Genomic DNA, 18,133 nt, shown 5'->3' with positions numbered 1-18,133 from the left:
CTTTTTGTCGTATACTTTTAAGATAACGAAGCTATGTTAACATAATGGCGAATATAACTCATACTGTCTTATTTAGTTACATCATTTTAGAGTGTCTTAATAAGCTCTAATATTATAAAATGATACGTACAGACCCTAAAATGTATGGTCGAGAAGTAAATTAACAATGGTATTGTATTGATATACAATAACATAGGTAAAATTGTTATAATTTACCTAGTAAGCAGTTATTGCTTTGACAAATTAAAAAAAATATATGGCAACACGGCATTCTGGATAGGCAATTTAACTTCACCTATATAACAAGTGTTTCCATGGTATCTCTAAAATATGATAAATGATAATATTAAACCTAATCAACATTGTAAATTATTAAAATAAAAATAAAATTATGTCAGAAATCAATTTTTCAGTCTTATTAGGGCAATTTTATTTATGCATAATAATTAAGTTTATGTTAAATAAAATTAACTGGAGCATATGGGAAATAATATAAATATATGAATGTACAACGTTAAAATGGAAGTACTTAAATTTGAAAAATATCCATATCTTACGGAAGTATTGGAAAAAATGGGAGATTCTAGATTAAATGGAAGAATGTGGACCATAAACAAGAACTGGAATGAAATAATCAGAAAGTTATCTCGAATGGCCACATATAGAAGTAGCAGGTATATAATTTAATAAGAGTTTGAATGGAATCATATAAAATTAACTGCATCTTATGGGGAATAACCTAAATTGATATGTAAGGTTGAAAAGGAAATACACAAATGGAAAAATATCCTTATCTTATAGAGGAATTTGAGAAAAATTTGAAATAAACATTAATCCATATTCTCCAATATTTTTTCAACAGATATGGATATTTATATATTAGAGTGCTTACATCTGTCCTCAATCGTTACATAAGAACCTTATACATCCATTAATTAAGATTATTTTTCATATGAGATCCAGTTAATTCTATATGATTCAATTCAAACACTTATTAATTAACTAAATACTTTCCATATGTTTCCAATTGAGATAGTTTCATATGATTACATTACTGTTCTAGTGTCCTTGTTTATGGTAAGTTATATAATTTGATGAACACGGTAATAAAAACAGAAATATGTATTTATTGTTAATTTTTATTAAATCATAACTAGAATATTGATAATAAAATAATGTATGTAAAATGTTATAAAATATTTGTTTTAAGTGTTTATAATAAAGTTACGAACCCTATTCAGGTTCAGCGCTTCGCGCTGAATCAGATTACTATCAATAAAAACATGTATACATCATGCACAGAGTTTTTGGCTCAGCCCCAGCGCTGAAAAATACTAGGATCGGGAAATACACCAACGATACAGTGTTTTTTATTCACTATTTGACCTCAAAGAGCTCTTTGTGTCATACGATTTTGATCTACTCTTAAGAGTTCCCATCGTCACATTGTCTACAACCATAATAATTTTTCAATTAAACATTGTATGTTAAAATAAATAATAATGGTTTTCTATGAATATTTAAGCCGTTTAGAGAATGATAATGATGATTAAATTTGTAGTGAAATTCAAATTATTACCTTATACACACTTATAAACATATATTATGTTTTTCTTGATGATAGTTTTCAGTATTTTATACATCATAAGTGATGATGGAAAATTAGTTTTCACAAGCCAATCACAAGGGTATTCTGAGTTTAACAGTGCCACTGCAACTTATATAGTTATACCACAATAAACAAGTTCTATGGGATTTTCAATTTAAATGATTTTTTTTTATTTTAAATAACGATAAAACGAAAACACTATGATGCAGTAAAATATAACTTTTTATTTTAACAAAACTTGTACTAATCTATTTGACTGCAGCCAAAATAATTTTTCCAGCGGGAAACAGGGTTTTTAAACAATTTATAGGTGTGGGCGTCTCCTTAATGACGAAAGTAAGTGCAGCGAATAAAACTCATTTATTTAAATTGATCATAGTTGCGTTTTATTTAAAACATCAAACACATAATATATTGCACATTTAGATTTTGGTAAATATTAAATATATAACTATTAATAATAAGGTTCCCATTGAGGGAAAAAAATTATAAATAACTTAAACACAAACAAAAAAAACAAACGTAATAAATATTATAATATTATACTAAGCTAACATCATGTTCTAAACGAATACAATTGATGAATACAAATTAATAAATAAAATCACGCGAAAAAATTCTATTATAAACATTTTTATTACTTTTTAAATTGGGTTTAAAACGTATGTTGTTGGGGGTAGCGGGTGACGTGGGGCAGCGATAAATACTCTGTTTAATGATCAATAAATGTTTATTGAATGCGTTTGCACAGATACGTAAAATTTCATCAAAATTAGTCACATGCACTTTGATGAGCATTAAACTCAACAATATTTTAATATGGAAAAAAATTACGTCTCATTTTTTCTTTGTTTTCGGGAGCGAATATTGTGCCAAACATTTAATGAGCGGTGAAAAAACGAAAAAAATGTATACCTACTAATGGTAATTTATATAATATATGTTAATTTATTATAATCTGTATGGTTTGAGATAAGGTTTGCAACAGAATAATATAAGAGAAAAATATGAAGAACTAAGTGAACGTTGAAGTTCTTCGTTTCCAAAAATAACAGAGACATCGATCATAGTATATTATTATGGTTATTTTCGAGGGCGTGAATCGATAGCGCCAATAACCGAAGATATAATAAAAAAAAACAAAATACAATAGATATAAAGGACAGGAAAAAGATTATACATACAATTGCGCCTATCAAATTCAAAAGATAATAATTTATAATGTAAAAGAATGTGTATTTATATTCGGCAAAGTAATAATAAGATGTTAGTTGATGTAGTGACTTTAGGTGAAATGCTTGCAGAATATTTTAATTCAAATCCTATTTAGTTTTATATCAATAGTATAGAATCTAATCTTAAAGACCAAGTTAATTTATACAATTAATACAAAATTAAAAATGTATAGAAATGACTCATATAAGTTATCGAATCACTACCTACGAGTAGTTAATAAAAATATTATTTATCATATTAGATTATTTATCTGGAGATAGAACAATGTCTGGTCTTTGGTTCAATACATATTGTATTCAAAATAAAATAGCCCTATGTGTTTTTATTCTATTGAACGTATAATCTCAGTGTCATATCCAAATGTTCATATAACTTTTAGTCATTTTATTCAGGACATATCTTAGATCATTGCTCGAGAGGTTTTTTATAATTATGGATTGATAGTATGGAATTTCATAAATATTCAATTAGTCACCTAATTAATTATTAAAGTTTAAACTATCATTAGTAAATTAACTAAAGATAAAGTAGAAAAAGTAAGTTGTCTGTAATAATTAATTTTACAATAACAATACGTATTTTATGATTGTATGCTTATATAAAATTATAAAATAATGAACAGTGCATGCCGTAGACATTTATCTCAAAATTGAATGAATATATGTATAAGAATAATTATTTAAAATCTTATATTATTTTTAATCTCAAGAAAGAAAAAAATATTATTCAGCTCTAGTTAATGAAATTTATACCAATTATTTCGATTAAAAGTATAAATGAATTTACTAAAATGTAGAAGACAGTAGTTAATAATCTAGCGAACCAAAATTGATAGTTTGACTATCAATATTTTCAAAAAAAACATACATTAAAAAAATAAAATAAATTTAAAAATTGCAATAACAATAAATGTCAGTTAAACATGTATTTTCGTGTTTTTTTTAAATTCCATATTATCGATCCATAAATGTTGAAAAATCCAGCAAACAACAACTTTAGACACAACCTGTATATATATATAATATTTATAGTATAATAATTTATTTTTATTTTTACTAAAGTTGAACATAATTTATTATAATTTATATTTACATTGCACTATATCTATGAAATTTATTTTACTGCTCGTTACATAAATCTTGGCATTATATAAAAATAATGTAGGTATATTCCAAAAATTATTTATTTTAAATGTATCATGTAATTTTGTTTTGTGGCGCAATTTATGTGTAACTTTTTAATTTGTGGTGGTCCAAAATTTTTAGCGCATTCGATGAATACTCGTTAATAATAATATGTAGTTCATGTATATCTGCAGATTCAAGAAAAGGTCTCTACTCGGTCAGATAGGCATTACCTTTCCAATATAGGCACTATCTGAATGTATAATTTATACCTTCGCAGTAAAATAAAATATTAAACTGTGGCTTGGTGAGGCGCGGTCGTACACTCAATCTGCGGAAACGCACTGAGCGTACGTACCGGCCGCAGTTGCTAGCTCCCGGATTGGTGACCACCCGGGATTTTTAGCAACATATCCTTGCCACACATACACAAACACGTGTTACAACCCTACCCAATTAAAAACCTACAAACAAACATACAAAATTAATCCCTACCGTACCATCCCACACCCAATGGCCTATGTTGCCGCGGGTTCTCCTTACAAAAAAAAAATAAAAAAAATATTAAACTACCTAATGAACACTATTTTATAATATTATTATCTAATCGTACCGAAACCATCGTGAAATATTATTAGAATACATTTCGAACGACAAACATAACATAACAGATGAAAATTGTATTAAAGATAACGCTGAGATTCTAACATTTCGATTGTTGGAGTGGACGTGTGGGTTGATGGAGCATATATACTATGACCACGACGCAACTACATGGCAAGTACATTTAATCTAATAATATTATATCGTTCTATATGATCATGATCATTATTTATAAAAAGGGACAATAATATCATCTCGACATTGACACACTACACTTAAAAAAATGTTTTAGCTACCTACAATAAACGCGTGAACATTAATAATAATTAATAATAATAAATTAAACTATATAAAGATTCGCTTATAGTACAGACATTGTTAACATTATTATGAAGTAATATAATCATGGCAATCACACAATGATACGTCATAGGTATATCGAAATATTGCAAAAGCTGACAACGTGAATAAATTATATAATTTAACAATCTGCCTATGAATACGTATTCTGACTGACGATGCGATATTGACGAGAACTCTGCTCGATCCGATCCATATAATGTTAATAGAGGACCAGATGATACCTGTCTGTTCCTCAAAGATATTCGTGAGTTCAGTTGATTCTATGGCTACGGATTATATTTTTAAATAAAGATACGTATACGACATTTGAGTTGATATAAGGAATCGATTGCTGTCAAAGTGTTATTTTAGTGTAACTCGAAAAATTAACAATCGCAGTATTCCTCGAGAGTGAACAAAATAACAGCAGTATAAAATCAAAAAGTAGAAAAAGCTATGGGTATTTACATACATGGATACAATTATGGACCGGGCAGAGTTCTGATGCAGTGTTATAAATGTTACAATATAATAAAAATATGATATTGAGTCCTTATAGTTTTCCTTAAAACGTATGAGCGTTTCGGCACACTCCACACCCCAACGCGAACTCTTCACCCGTTGGAGGATGTATGACGTGGAGTGGGCATTCGTCTAAATTCAAAGCCGTCGCTCTCGGACCTGCGGAAACAGAGAAAATATCAATATATGGTATAGTTGACTAAACTTTTTTAAAATAATCATTTCGATCGATATTCTAGGTAGGTAGATAGTGATTACCATTCAGCTGATTGAACCAGTTATAGTTTATTTCATCCATTTTTTGAAATTATTTTTCCAAAAATCATATTTTGAATCATGATACAATAAATATTCAAGATTGGAAAAGGTGGTAAAATTTTTGAATTTTGTTAACAGTGATTACAAGAGAAAATCAATAAACATTTTGAATACGTTAAATAATATTATTTTAAAAATAGAAGTACATTCGATTTTTGGAAGAGACAGTGCAAAAATTATAGAGAAAAAGAGTGCGCTGATTTTTTATCAGTTGAATGTCTGAAATCTGGCAATGTAAATTGATATATGAATGCTTGTTTTTTTACTTTCATATCTATTAGGTATATGAATTCGGGCGGCATGTCTTCGTACCCGAAAAGTACGGAAATATTTTTGGTAGTCATTGAAATAATATTATGTATTTAATATTTATATTACAACAATTATCGCATACCTGCGGGACAGGGTGGCAGTTCGTGGGGCAGTAGGTTGGTGACACGTTGGAAGTCGTCGTGGCAAGCATTGCAAAAGTGCGTAGTTCCGAAGCAGAAAAACACAGCTACTGAACAGCAGTAACGGCACTTGTACTCGAGCAAGTCAGTACCATGTTTGGGGCACATCTGAGCTCGAGCCACGTCGCTGCATCCGCCGCACACCAGTTCAGTAGGATCGTAATCAGTTCCTCCCACGTCCAGCTCGCACCGAGCTTCTCCGCCATAGTAGGCCTAAGGAACACAACATAACACACGATTTATTAAAATAGCGTTCGTGTGAGATTATATTATTGTATATTACGTACACTAGCATCGTTGCAAAACAGTAAGTCATATTATAATGTTTTTTAATTATGTGAAATATGAGTTGGGGGTCATCCGAAAAATTTGATAATGAGTCACACGTAGCTGAACTCTACAGTAATTATCGTAAGTATTTGAATAATTGAGTTCATAAATAGTTTCATAAAGTTTAAGGGATTAGTATTTAGAAACTTATAATACGTATAGAACTAGGAAGTGTTAAAAAATTAGGTAATAATAAATAAGTATGGATAAACATGCACATATTATAATATGTTAGGATGAAACAGTGATTTTAAAATAAAAAATTCTTTAATACCTAGTGAATATTATCACTTATAATTCGCGTGACAGTAGAAAATCGTGGTTATAATATTAAAAGTTCGTTTCACCAAAATGTGTATTGAACATAATATTTATAGAAGCATCCTCCTAAGTAGTGCTATTGATTTATATTATCATGTATTTGTTATTCAAACAATTTTACTTTGAATTATATTGTGCCTTCGACTCGCGATTATGAAACTATATATTGACGATGTGATATACTTACTTTTTTACACTTGAAGCACACGTAGTACGCGTATTTTTCCATTGCATATACGGCAGCGTGATCTTTTTTCATCGTACAATCGCCTTCGTATTCCAAACGCATTAGCGCCTTTCGCTTGACATCAGCCATCAGCTCTCTGATCGGTTTCAGGACTTCAGCAAGGCACGCGTGCTCGATTGGTGTCTTTATCACGAGCACAAAAATAGATAGATCAAACGAGTTGTACCGAAAAAATATATATCACACGCACGATACTCACCTTGCATATAGGACACTGTTGAAATCCGAACGTGATACGTGGTCCAGTCCATTTGTTGATCAGAACTCTCTTGCAACACTGATAGTGAAACACGTGTCCGCAGATAAGCTGAAACGATAAAGTTGTTTTTAATAGTAATTTTTTCACATCATGCGCGGTTTTCCATCAATCACAGTCGATGACTATTGTCTTAAATTGTCTCTGGCCTTATATAGTTTACCTGTATGGACGGCGCAGCAGACAAGGCATCCGTGAAGCAAATCATACACATGTCATCGGCGTCTTGCTTGAGAGATGGATTTTCGACAGAGGCACATCCATGCAAACACGGTAAACATTTCGTCTCGTCTTTGATGCCACCGCACAAATGGCCGCATTTCAATATCCTCTGGCATCCGGTCTGCGCGTGTAACTGTACAAAGTTTTATTTTAACAACGTGATCGAACAGAAATGACAATATAATAAAATTAAAGTGGTTTCAGAAAAATTATATACAAAAATAATTTATCCATAAAATTTATTTCAAACCCCGAATATGAACTGTTAAAATTAAATAAATGTTGGTCTTCAATTTTTATCTTTATCACAGTGTGGGAAACTCGAAATATATTAATCAAATAATTAAAGACATGTACTGATGATAATATTCATTTTTTATACTTGACACTCGTCGTTGGCGCAGACGTTACCGATGGCAAGCAATCCGTCGTTGCTGACCATACCGCAATACCGGCAGACTCCAACTCTGGCGAGTTGCAACACGTTGGCTTTGGCGACCGGTGCCGACAAGTCTGAAGAGCTAGATGTATCGCGAAACTCGACTAGCGCTTGCAAAGTTGCCTTGTCGGCTAGCGCAAGTAGCCAAAACAATTTGGTCCGTCCGCACCCTTCGTGCAAGTCGACTCTGATGGCTTCTTCTTCTTCTTTGCACACCTGCACAACGCACGAATTAGTAAAACATTAGTCAGTTATCAGTTATTATTGTCGTTGCTAAACACTATTATGAAATATGTGTTGTCTACGTATAGTAGTATAGTAGTATTTACTTGTCTCTGGTGATGTTTGGTTTTTCTGTGCAAGTGTAAGATCCTGTCACAGTCGACACAAAGATTTCCACATGTGAGACATTGTATGGATGCCGCAGTCTCGCCATCGTCATGGTTCGAACACAGTGGCTAAAAATTTATTTTAAACGTTTATTGCATTAAATTGTATGAAATATATAATACATAGCTTTTTTACAACTTATCAATAAAAAAACGTAATTCATAATCGCTTTTTATTATTATTTGTCTCTTGTGAATCAGATTGAAGAAAATTCATTTGATTTTATGTATAATATATTGATAATAACATAGTCAAGAAAATTGACGATCGCCTTACAGAGTAAGTTTGGTTTTTAGTTTAAATGACGTCTGGCTGGGGACAAGAAGTATATTTATGTTTCAACCTGCAAAACTATAGGATACTTTTTTTACTGTATCATTCCTAAACTTGATTTTATAATAAAATTGTCCCAAACCTTGTCTAAATGTAGGTTCAGAAGTTTTATTGTCACCTACAGTCATATTAAACACCTTCTTGAGATATTATACTCACTCTTGGAGGAACTGGCTTCGAATCTTCCGATTTAGACCACTGACCGGACGATAACCTTTCTGCGTGCTCCGGGTGCAACACACAGTGTGAAGCCAGTGCCAACCACAATACGGGATTCTTTATGCACGATTCCATTCTTCTCTGTTCTTTGTTTAATCTTGTCAAGTTCAGTATGTTTTCGGCAATCGCTGCTCGGGTCGTGTCGATCCAGTTTTTGTTACCGCCCAACTTTCCCTGTACAAAAAAATATCAAAATATTATTTAATATTTTAGTTTGCCCCTAGTCCTTGGCAATCGCTTACGTTTGACAAATCCCATAAAATCTGTATAATGTCATCGGCGAGTTTTCTGTGAGAAACCCCTTTGAGATACCACAACGAATTGTCTTCGTCCAAATCAACGTCATGGAGCTTCAATGAATTTACTACTTTGCTACCGTTTGCACTCTTCACTTTTACTTGCAATATCAATGCTTTCGCGATGATGCTCAAGAAACTATCGAGCAGTCCTACCTGGTAGCTTTTAGGCGGCGGACTGACGATTGAGAACCCTGTAGAAGGAAGTCGAGATCCAGTCAACGAAGCCAACGCGCTAGGAGATACCTCTGGCAGAACTCGTTTGAGCAATAGCGTTACCTGGAAATCAAATACGTATTTAGTTATTTATTTTTGGTTTAAACGACATGTACAGATTATATTAATATTATATATATATATTATATTAATATTATATTATATTAATATTTTTGGTGAAAATATTATCGGCCATATAGTCATTACTTGTCTTTGAACTCTGGCGCTGCCCGTGTGCAACAAACTTAACAAATTTGACAGCAGATCGTATTGATTTGCTAGATAAGATCGACCGACGTTGCTCCCACTTAGAGCTGACACCATCGATAGCATTTCGAAACAATACGAGTCGGTTGGTGTAGCCGTACCATTATTTGATGTAGTATCGTTTTTGCAAATGGACTTTTCCCACTCTTCACGCATTAGGATTGCTTCCTTTTGGATAGCGTCTACTATGTGAGTGCACACCTAGAGACAAAAAAGATTAAAATATTATCGGTAAAACGTGTTTGGTCACAATATTGTGTGTTAAAAAATATTACTTGTTTTTGCAAATGGGTCAATTTGCTTTGACTAAATAAAATTCCAACCATGTGCTCTTTTAGATCTTTGCTTTCTTCAACACTAGAATCCATCGACGTTACTTTTCCTTGTATTAGTTTCCCAAAAACCTTAAAATAACAATTGAAATTGTAGAACGATTCATATGTAAATATCTTAATTTTTTTTACTTGAAACGTGATCGATCGGAACACTTTTAGTGTTTCATTTTCACATTGCCGATGTTGTATGGTAGAGTAACTGTATTGGCGACCATGTGCAAGAGAATCTCCCGACACGGTTCCTAGAACTTTTATTTGTCTAATGCGTACCGATGTGTCTACTCCCCGTGTTTCAATGCAGAGGACTTTGTGCGTTTGGTCTGCGAAAATATCAGATATTATGTCAAATAATTATAGTAAATGGTATTTGTTTTTAATACTGCGTAATCTACCAGGTATGTAAACTCCAAGCCAACCACTAAATCGAGTATCGACATCGATTGTTTGTATTTTGTTCAACTGTTCAATGGTTTGGCCAGACGAAAAAACTACCGTCGATATTTTGTTCTATTTAAAAACAATTCAAATACAAATGTTTTTAAATTAAATAAACGACCACTGTGTAAACAGTTAGAGAAATACTTACATTTAAATCACGACAATTATCAAAATGAACGTAAAGTGCTTTAGGATCTTCAAGCGGATTATTACATTGTATCATGATTGTTTTGAATTTGTTTTTATCATCTTCGCTAGATTCCCAAAACGTTTCAGTAGTTCGATCGATTAAATTTGGTATCATTGCCGGTCGACTAGTTGTCGTGATTTCTGTATTTTCCGTTATATCTTTGAGCGACGACACAACGTATTTATCAATCTGTAAAGTAAAATAAAACAACGTTTATTTTCCCGAAAAAGTGTACCAATAATAATTGTAGCTTACCGAGGAATTTTCTGGTTGAGTGTCTTCGCAAACGTCTTGATAATCTTCACTATGTGACAATATTTTGCTAATATTACTAAATACTTTACTCCTTGAGAACGAAAAAACGGAATAAAAAATTCATTGTAACTCCAAAATATTAATCTATTATTATTGTCAGTTACCTATGCAAAAACATGTGATCGGATGCCGTAAAATTAATATCCCAACAGCGGACAGCCATCATCTGTAACGCAGACCCCGGGGGCAAGTACAGCATCAGGTCAGAGACAGTCTGCAAAAACTGATAGAACACCTGTGGTAATGGGTTGACGGATTCTCCAGCTAGGTATAAATCGCTTAGAGGATGTCGACATCGTGGTTCAATGGAGTCGTTGGTTCCGTCCACCGTACGGACTTCAGCAGATAGCGCTATTACGAACCACCACAAGAGATCGTGCAGACACGAAGCTCGAGTCACTTCATGCAGCAACCAGTTGAGCGCCTAATAAAATAAAATCATAAAATTAAACTAGGAAAAGAAATTGAAAAGTGTTTAAAAAGTAACTGAATATGATATATTGTTTTCTAGGTAAATTGATAATACCCTATACAATTCCCTCTGGAAAACATCCTAGTTATTCTACTAGACAATATAATATGTATATAATATATATGTAATTTGTATTTAAATAAAAAATATACTATTTTATAAATTATTAATAGATACGTACTTGTAAAAAAATATGTTTTAAACATTTTTGATATCTTTGAATTGTGCCAAGAAAATTAGTTTTTTGTTTTAATAAAAATTTGATTTTCGTAATAAGTTATTTAAAATTAAAATATTTATAGATATAAGGTATGTAAAGAAAACCAAATTAATGAGTTTCGCACAATTTACTTTCTGAAGAAATATGCAAATGCATAAAATATTAGAGCATAAACTCTCAGTTAACACCTACTAATTATATAAAAAGTTTTTGTGAATTTTAAAAATAAATATCATAACTTTACCAAAACGGCAAAACCATAATATTAATACTTTTATCCTTACTTGTAGAGCGTAACTGCGGCACGCGGCTTTCCTCACAGCTTGCTTCATCGCCCATTTGAGATCAGCTAAATTATGTGCTTCGACAATAAACGCCATCGATGGTCTGTTGAAAACGTTTATTTCGGATCCATTTTCGTTCTTCGATATTATACCTTCGGTTGAACAACCTACCACCGTAGTGTTCTCGACACTAGGAACGAGCGCCTGTAGGGCCGCCGAGGGCATACATACAAGAGATAATCCGTTGTCTAGAAGATAAGCAAACAAAATAAATATATGTTTTTAATTGACCTCATAAATTTCATTTTACGATCGTGAATTCGCTAATAGTATCTTAAAGTCTTAAGTCGGCAGAGCCCGAATCATTTGCACTAAATATAGCAAATAAATATAATGCATTAAATATTATATAGTAAAATATCGTATAATATAAAAAACAAAGATTACAATATTATTATAGCACCGATTTTATTAATAAACGTTTATTTAAAAAAATTTATTTAACAGTTTTTTTTTTAAAAAATTAAGTTGTATTTTCAAATTATTGATATTAATACCAATCAATTAACTTTAGCTGAATATTTCTTGTAATTACTGCTATTTTTTGCGTCTGTTATAAGCGTTCATATTCTATCAAGCGTACAATAGTATAGAACAGTACAAAACTACATTAATTTTTTATATATTAACTCGTCATTTTTATATTTGTACTATTTATTATATAATATATATTAGCTTCTTGCCATATAACAATATTATGCAAACATAATATTTATACAATCGAAATATATATTTTTATTATAAACAACTAAAAACTTAGAACTCAAGAAAATAAATAGTTGATTGTATACCCTCAGGAAAAAATATATAATCTCTAATAAAAAAATTAAATATTTTTTAACTCAGATAAAGTAAGAAAACTAATTGTTGTTTGTGTGTGTGTGTGTGAGTGCACGCCCTTGTACTGTGTTAGAAAACACTGAACAGTATTAAATTGAAATGTACTAGAAATATAAAATAACATATTTTCGAAAGTAAAATCAAAAAAGTTTAGGCAAAGTGTAGTATTGGTTTTATGTTGTATTTAAAATACAATCCGCCGTTGACGATTTTAAATAAAACTACGTACCTGGATCGATGGCACTATTGACCCGCTTCCGACGATTGATCATGTCTTGGCGTCTCATCGGTGACTTCTCGATGTCCATCGACACAGAACGGTGAAAGCTCCGCGTCACGGTTCCATCCATTACATCTTCGCTCGCGGACGAGATCTGGAATGGCAGAAAAACATACTAAAAATAAAAACAAAAAATCCTGTCAGCCAAAAGTTTAGGACGAATAAATACGTACCCCTACTGAATCACATTCATGAAGTTGCTTCAGAAGTGCATCGTTGCAGATGTCAGGCTGCAGTAGTTGCTTACAAGTTGCAGGAACTTCGAGGCTGCTCAAACATTTGAATTCGCCTACGGTCCACGGACCCGATGTTGAGTGAGGCTCGTCGCCCGTCAGCCTCCCACCGCTAGTGCTGGCCAAGTCCAACAGAAACATGGCGTTCTCTTTGAACGTCATATGTAGGCTGTCGACCAGTTCGTCGTTGCAGCTTATTCCTAATTCAAAAAGACAAATAACGTTCATTATTGTTATTCCTTATTATATTATAAGCAATTATAAATATTTTTTTTTATAAAATTAACGTAAATATTCAATTTGAGTACATATCCAATAATCCACTATTTAAAGAAATATAAATCATTGTATTTACAAACAAATAGCTCCACCAAAAAAAAAAAAAATATATATATATATATATATAATATATATGTATATAATTAATAACGTATGGTATGCTTCGTCGAATCAGTAATCATGTGACTGATATGCAGTTATTTTAACTACACATTACGCCGTGCCAATAATCGTTTAAAAGTGAAATAGATATACATAAACATTGCTTCCACTATGTTGACAATAATTATTACTCGAGTAGGTGCCTTAAATAATGGTTTTACTTTCGCATCACGCATGACTAGAGAAAAAAAAAATTATATTTTATACTTTATCGTAAAATTAATAAAATTACACACGCACGAATGGTGCATAATGCATCTGAATATTTCTAATTTTTAAAAGTGGACTTATTGCCGAATAATCATTATAGAATTCGATCTCTAGAAACAAATAAATCCATCTCGGTAGAACTTTGTTATGATTTTAATAATACTTAATACAGTAGATGATCGGAATAGGTCACTAACCATGTAGATGTTTAAGCTGCAGCGATTTCGAGTTCCAACCATTACGGTATTCATCGTTACCTTCGTCGTCAGAGTCAGAGAAATCACGACGGTCATCGCCGTTGTTAGTGGCGGGGTAGTTGTTAACTGCCTGTCGAACCACCGCGGCTGTTTTCCGGGACCGAGGAGCCGGGTCAGAACCGGAAGCAGCCGACGGTTGTATTGGCTTGGCGCGCTTCATGCAACCACTACGGCAGGATTCGCAAAATTGAAACCACGCGATACCGCCTTCGCCACACGGGCCAGACCAACCGTTCTTGTAGATACCGTTGCTGGTGTAACCGCGACCACCGCAGCTCTGACCGCATCCCGGGTGAGCAGTAAGCATATGAAAGGACACAGGCACAGAAAACATGTCGCCACACAGCTCACACGGCATAGGCTCCTTGGAATGATAGTTGGGGCTTAAATGCCAATATGATCTTTCATATAGAGCGTCCGAGGACTGATCCAATGAAAATCTATCGCCGTCATTGTCACCATTTTCAGTGCCACCATTCACCGTCTGCTTAGGAGAAGACTTGCGGAGCACGGCGACCGAAGTAATTATCTGCAAGACAAAATGTTTTATTTTTATTTGATTATAATTTATAATACTATAGGTTTATAATTTTTAAAAATAATTTAGAGTATATACCTATATTATACTACTCTATTGTGTTTCCCTGTCTATAATCGGAAAGACAGAGGACGACAAATAATAAAGTAACGTGCAATTTTCAAACTTCTCCCTCATAAACTCTTCATTTCACTATTAGTTATATGGTTGTTTAAGTGTAACTATTTTTTAATGAATAAATTATAAGGTTACAACTATAGTTTTTGTCACGCAACAAATATGTATGCATTCCAAAGCAGTGTCGTTTCATTATTATCTCCAAATGTTTGTACCAAGTTATTGTATTGAAAATAAGAATAATATATTATATTTCCATGTTATTTTAATATAATATGTTAACCTTGAAATCGAAATCCATTCGTTTTCCGCGTTTGATACACTTATACATTATGATGGTATTGGATATATACAATATTTTATAGTGACGACCATCTAACATATAATATATTTGACCATAAGTAACTAATAATCATATAATATTCTTATTTTTGGATTTTAATTAAATGTTGATAAAAATAACAGTCTCGAAATAAGTCTTATCATATATTATTGAATAGAAATATAGAGTAACATAGGTGAAGCATAAAAATTTATAATTATATTTTATAGCATAAAATGGGGAAAAAAACTAAGATAATTGTGTTCAAATAAAATATTGTAAGGTAACAACACCATGTGTGCTTTGAACTTGCATAAAATAAAACGTCAGTTTGAATAAACGTCTATTATACAAACATTAAAACTGGACACTATATTCAGGGCTCATAAAACACTCTCAACCTCATAAATTCAGTCTGAGTCCAAGCTTACAGTCAAAGGACATGAAAAAGTCCTCGAGAATATTTACAAAATATTACAACGCACATAAATCTAACGGAATAATATTACGTACGTCAGTTTATTCATCTGTAATTTAGATATAGACAACTATTTATTTCTAACAGTTTCATGTACTGTTTTATTATTATTTAACATGTTAAGCTGAAAATAAACGCATTGTTTTCAATATGATCTGTAAGACTGTAGGTCTTTCTTTAATTATCTTCATTGTTTTGTTTTATTATCCCTGGTATAACAATATACTGATGCGAAACCAACCAATATAGACAAAAATGGAAAACAGAACAAATACAAATGAGAAAATTAATTTTAATAAATTATAACAGATTCGTATTTAATATTTTAAACCGTACGTTGAACGTAATTTTTACGAATATCGTAAATAGAAAATTATTATTCCATTAAAACGAAGTACCATTGTGACTTTCGTTCTATGAAATATTTATGCAATAATAATAAATTTTAATAACAACGTTTATTTATCCATGAAATATTTTAAATTAAATTGTTGAACGTACGAATTAAATAACAATATTTTGACAATTTAAATTTTTTCTAATAAAACCATAAGACCATTCAACTAACCGAAAGTTTTTTTAGGTAATTTAGTTATTTTTAATAAATTATAACATAACATTAATATTTTTTCACTAATCTATTGCGCTCGATATCTATTTAAAAAGGGTTGATACTTTTAACAGTACATATTCTATTATATCGATTTGAATCAACTTAAATCTAAGATTTGAAAATTTAGTACAAAATCCTTCACAAATGAAACCTTTATCAAAAATTAAATAAAAATGTCTACTGAAGAGTCAAATTAAATTTTTACAACATTTATTAATTATTGATAGTTAAAAATATCTAAAAAGTTAAACTTTTATAGCTTAGGAATAAACATTTAAAACAAAGTTCCTTATAAAGTTATAAGTATTTCATTATGTGATTAAAAAATATAAAAACAATTTTAGTTATATAGTTATAATTTAAAAATATTCTCTCGTGGTTAAGATTTTAAACAGAATTCAATAGTTCAGCTAGTAGAATATTATCCTTTGTTAGTTAGTAAAAAAATATCAAATTTGATTCAGAACAAGATCATAATTATTGCCATAGAATGTATTTTAAGGACAAAATGATCGCATTGAATCATACATCGTACTTTTAAAAAGAAAATTCACATGTCAACGTGAAAAAAAACATTTCACGAACATCATCATTTCTTTGTAAATTGTGTTAGTGGTTTGGAAAAATTACTGATAACATTAAAGTTGTTATAAAATGTTTGGAAAGTCGTCCTTATATTATATAACTGATTATTATGTATAAGAAAAAAATTTAACGTTCAACGTGCATATGTCGATATAGATTTTCAGTAGGTACAATGTATATGTGGTAACTATAAACATAGACAGAGATTCTGTAAAATATTTTAGTAGGGAGGCAATGGCAAACATATTCAAGCAGGCCTTTACCTTAAATTCTCATAGACAGCCTTACCATTACAATATTTTACTTTTTTTATGTTAATAGAATAAATAAAATATTCCATAGATTTATAATACCACATTTTTGAGCTACCATCTATCTTAAATCACCTATAGTTTATGTGAATACCTTATATTTTGTCGTTAATATTTTTTTATAATACATCAGAAGTCTTACCTGGAGCATGTCGGAGGCGATCTGGTCCCACAGCCGTACCATGCAGTTGAGGGCGGGTGGCAAAAAGTTGACAGTGGTCCGGCATTCACCGCCACCCACAGATGGTTCCGGTTGCGCATGATGGCTGTCTGCAAATTCCGAGTTACCGGAACTAGTCATGCTCTCTTCAGTGATTGCTCCCTCAGCCGGTAATGCCATTCCAGGTTTTGGACGGTTCACTTCGTTGGGTCGGATGTGCCGGTAACCACCGGCACCGGTCGTCACTTCCACCGAATGCCTCTGAGGTCCGCGGTCCTTATTCCTGCAGGTAACTCGTCAGATTAAATTTCACATAATCAAGTAATTTCGTGATATAATATACAATTTAGGCGTAACTCTACTGTATACAATAATATGTGGGTCAGATTTCCAGTTGAACAATTTTTGGAAATCCCATACATGATTATTTCATGTAATAGCCAAAATGTTATTTTTTTACGTCAAATTTAGATCCCTAATAAAATATTATTATATGTATGTTTTAACTAGGTACTAATGTAGTAGTTCTCACATGGTATGAGTAATGCCTAAAAGGACTTAGTTATTAGTACAAGAATTACCAATATATATAAAGGGAAAATAGATAAGAAAATAGACACATTATAACATAATCAAATGTATCTAAATTATATGTAAAATATGATTTATCTATAAATATTATAATTTATTTA

The 18,133-nt window shown here is 31.5% G+C and overlaps 1 protein-coding gene across 2 annotated transcripts in view; it reads right to left on the bottom strand.

Annotated features, from left to right (window-relative positions):
* Window positions 1-1,950: 1,950 nt before the first annotated feature.
* The window catches only part of hiw (MYC binding protein highwire), a 302,801-nt gene continuing 286,618 nt past the window's right edge, over window positions 1,951-18,133 (bottom strand). For both annotated transcript variants that reach the window (XM_089219243.1, XM_089219244.1), the window contains exons 48-68: window positions 17,424-17,724; window positions 14,258-14,846; window positions 13,350-13,609; window positions 13,126-13,270; window positions 11,997-12,244; window positions 11,125-11,444; window positions 10,961-11,051; window positions 10,664-10,894; window positions 10,470-10,584; window positions 10,207-10,397; window positions 10,018-10,146; window positions 9,683-9,943; window positions 9,206-9,538; window positions 8,904-9,137; window positions 8,351-8,479; window positions 7,965-8,237; window positions 7,524-7,715; window positions 7,304-7,411; window positions 7,045-7,227; window positions 6,149-6,419; window positions 1,951-5,595 (exon numbers count right to left, since the gene is read on the bottom strand). In XM_089219243.1, the coding sequence (XP_089075369.1) occupies window positions 5,480-5,595; window positions 6,149-6,419; window positions 7,045-7,227; window positions 7,304-7,411; window positions 7,524-7,715; window positions 7,965-8,237; window positions 8,351-8,479; window positions 8,904-9,137; window positions 9,206-9,538; window positions 9,683-9,943; window positions 10,018-10,146; window positions 10,207-10,397; window positions 10,470-10,584; window positions 10,664-10,894; window positions 10,961-11,051; window positions 11,125-11,444; window positions 11,997-12,244; window positions 13,126-13,270; window positions 13,350-13,609; window positions 14,258-14,846; window positions 17,424-17,724 (4,720 nt within the window). In that variant the 3' untranslated portion in view covers window positions 1,951-5,479. The remainder of the gene's footprint in view (window positions 5,596-6,148; window positions 6,420-7,044; window positions 7,228-7,303; window positions 7,412-7,523; window positions 7,716-7,964; window positions 8,238-8,350; window positions 8,480-8,903; window positions 9,138-9,205; window positions 9,539-9,682; window positions 9,944-10,017; window positions 10,147-10,206; window positions 10,398-10,469; window positions 10,585-10,663; window positions 10,895-10,960; window positions 11,052-11,124; window positions 11,445-11,996; window positions 12,245-13,125; window positions 13,271-13,349; window positions 13,610-14,257; window positions 14,847-17,423; window positions 17,725-18,133) is intronic.

This window comes from Diuraphis noxia, unplaced genomic scaffold (assembly GCF_037042655.1).
Source record: "Diuraphis noxia isolate RWA-SAM2 unplaced genomic scaffold, SU_Dnox_SAM2 contig0002, whole genome shotgun sequence".
Classification (NCBI taxonomy): domain Eukaryota; kingdom Metazoa; phylum Arthropoda; class Insecta; order Hemiptera; family Aphididae; genus Diuraphis; species Diuraphis noxia.
This window is presented reverse-complemented; position numbering and strand designations above follow the sequence as displayed.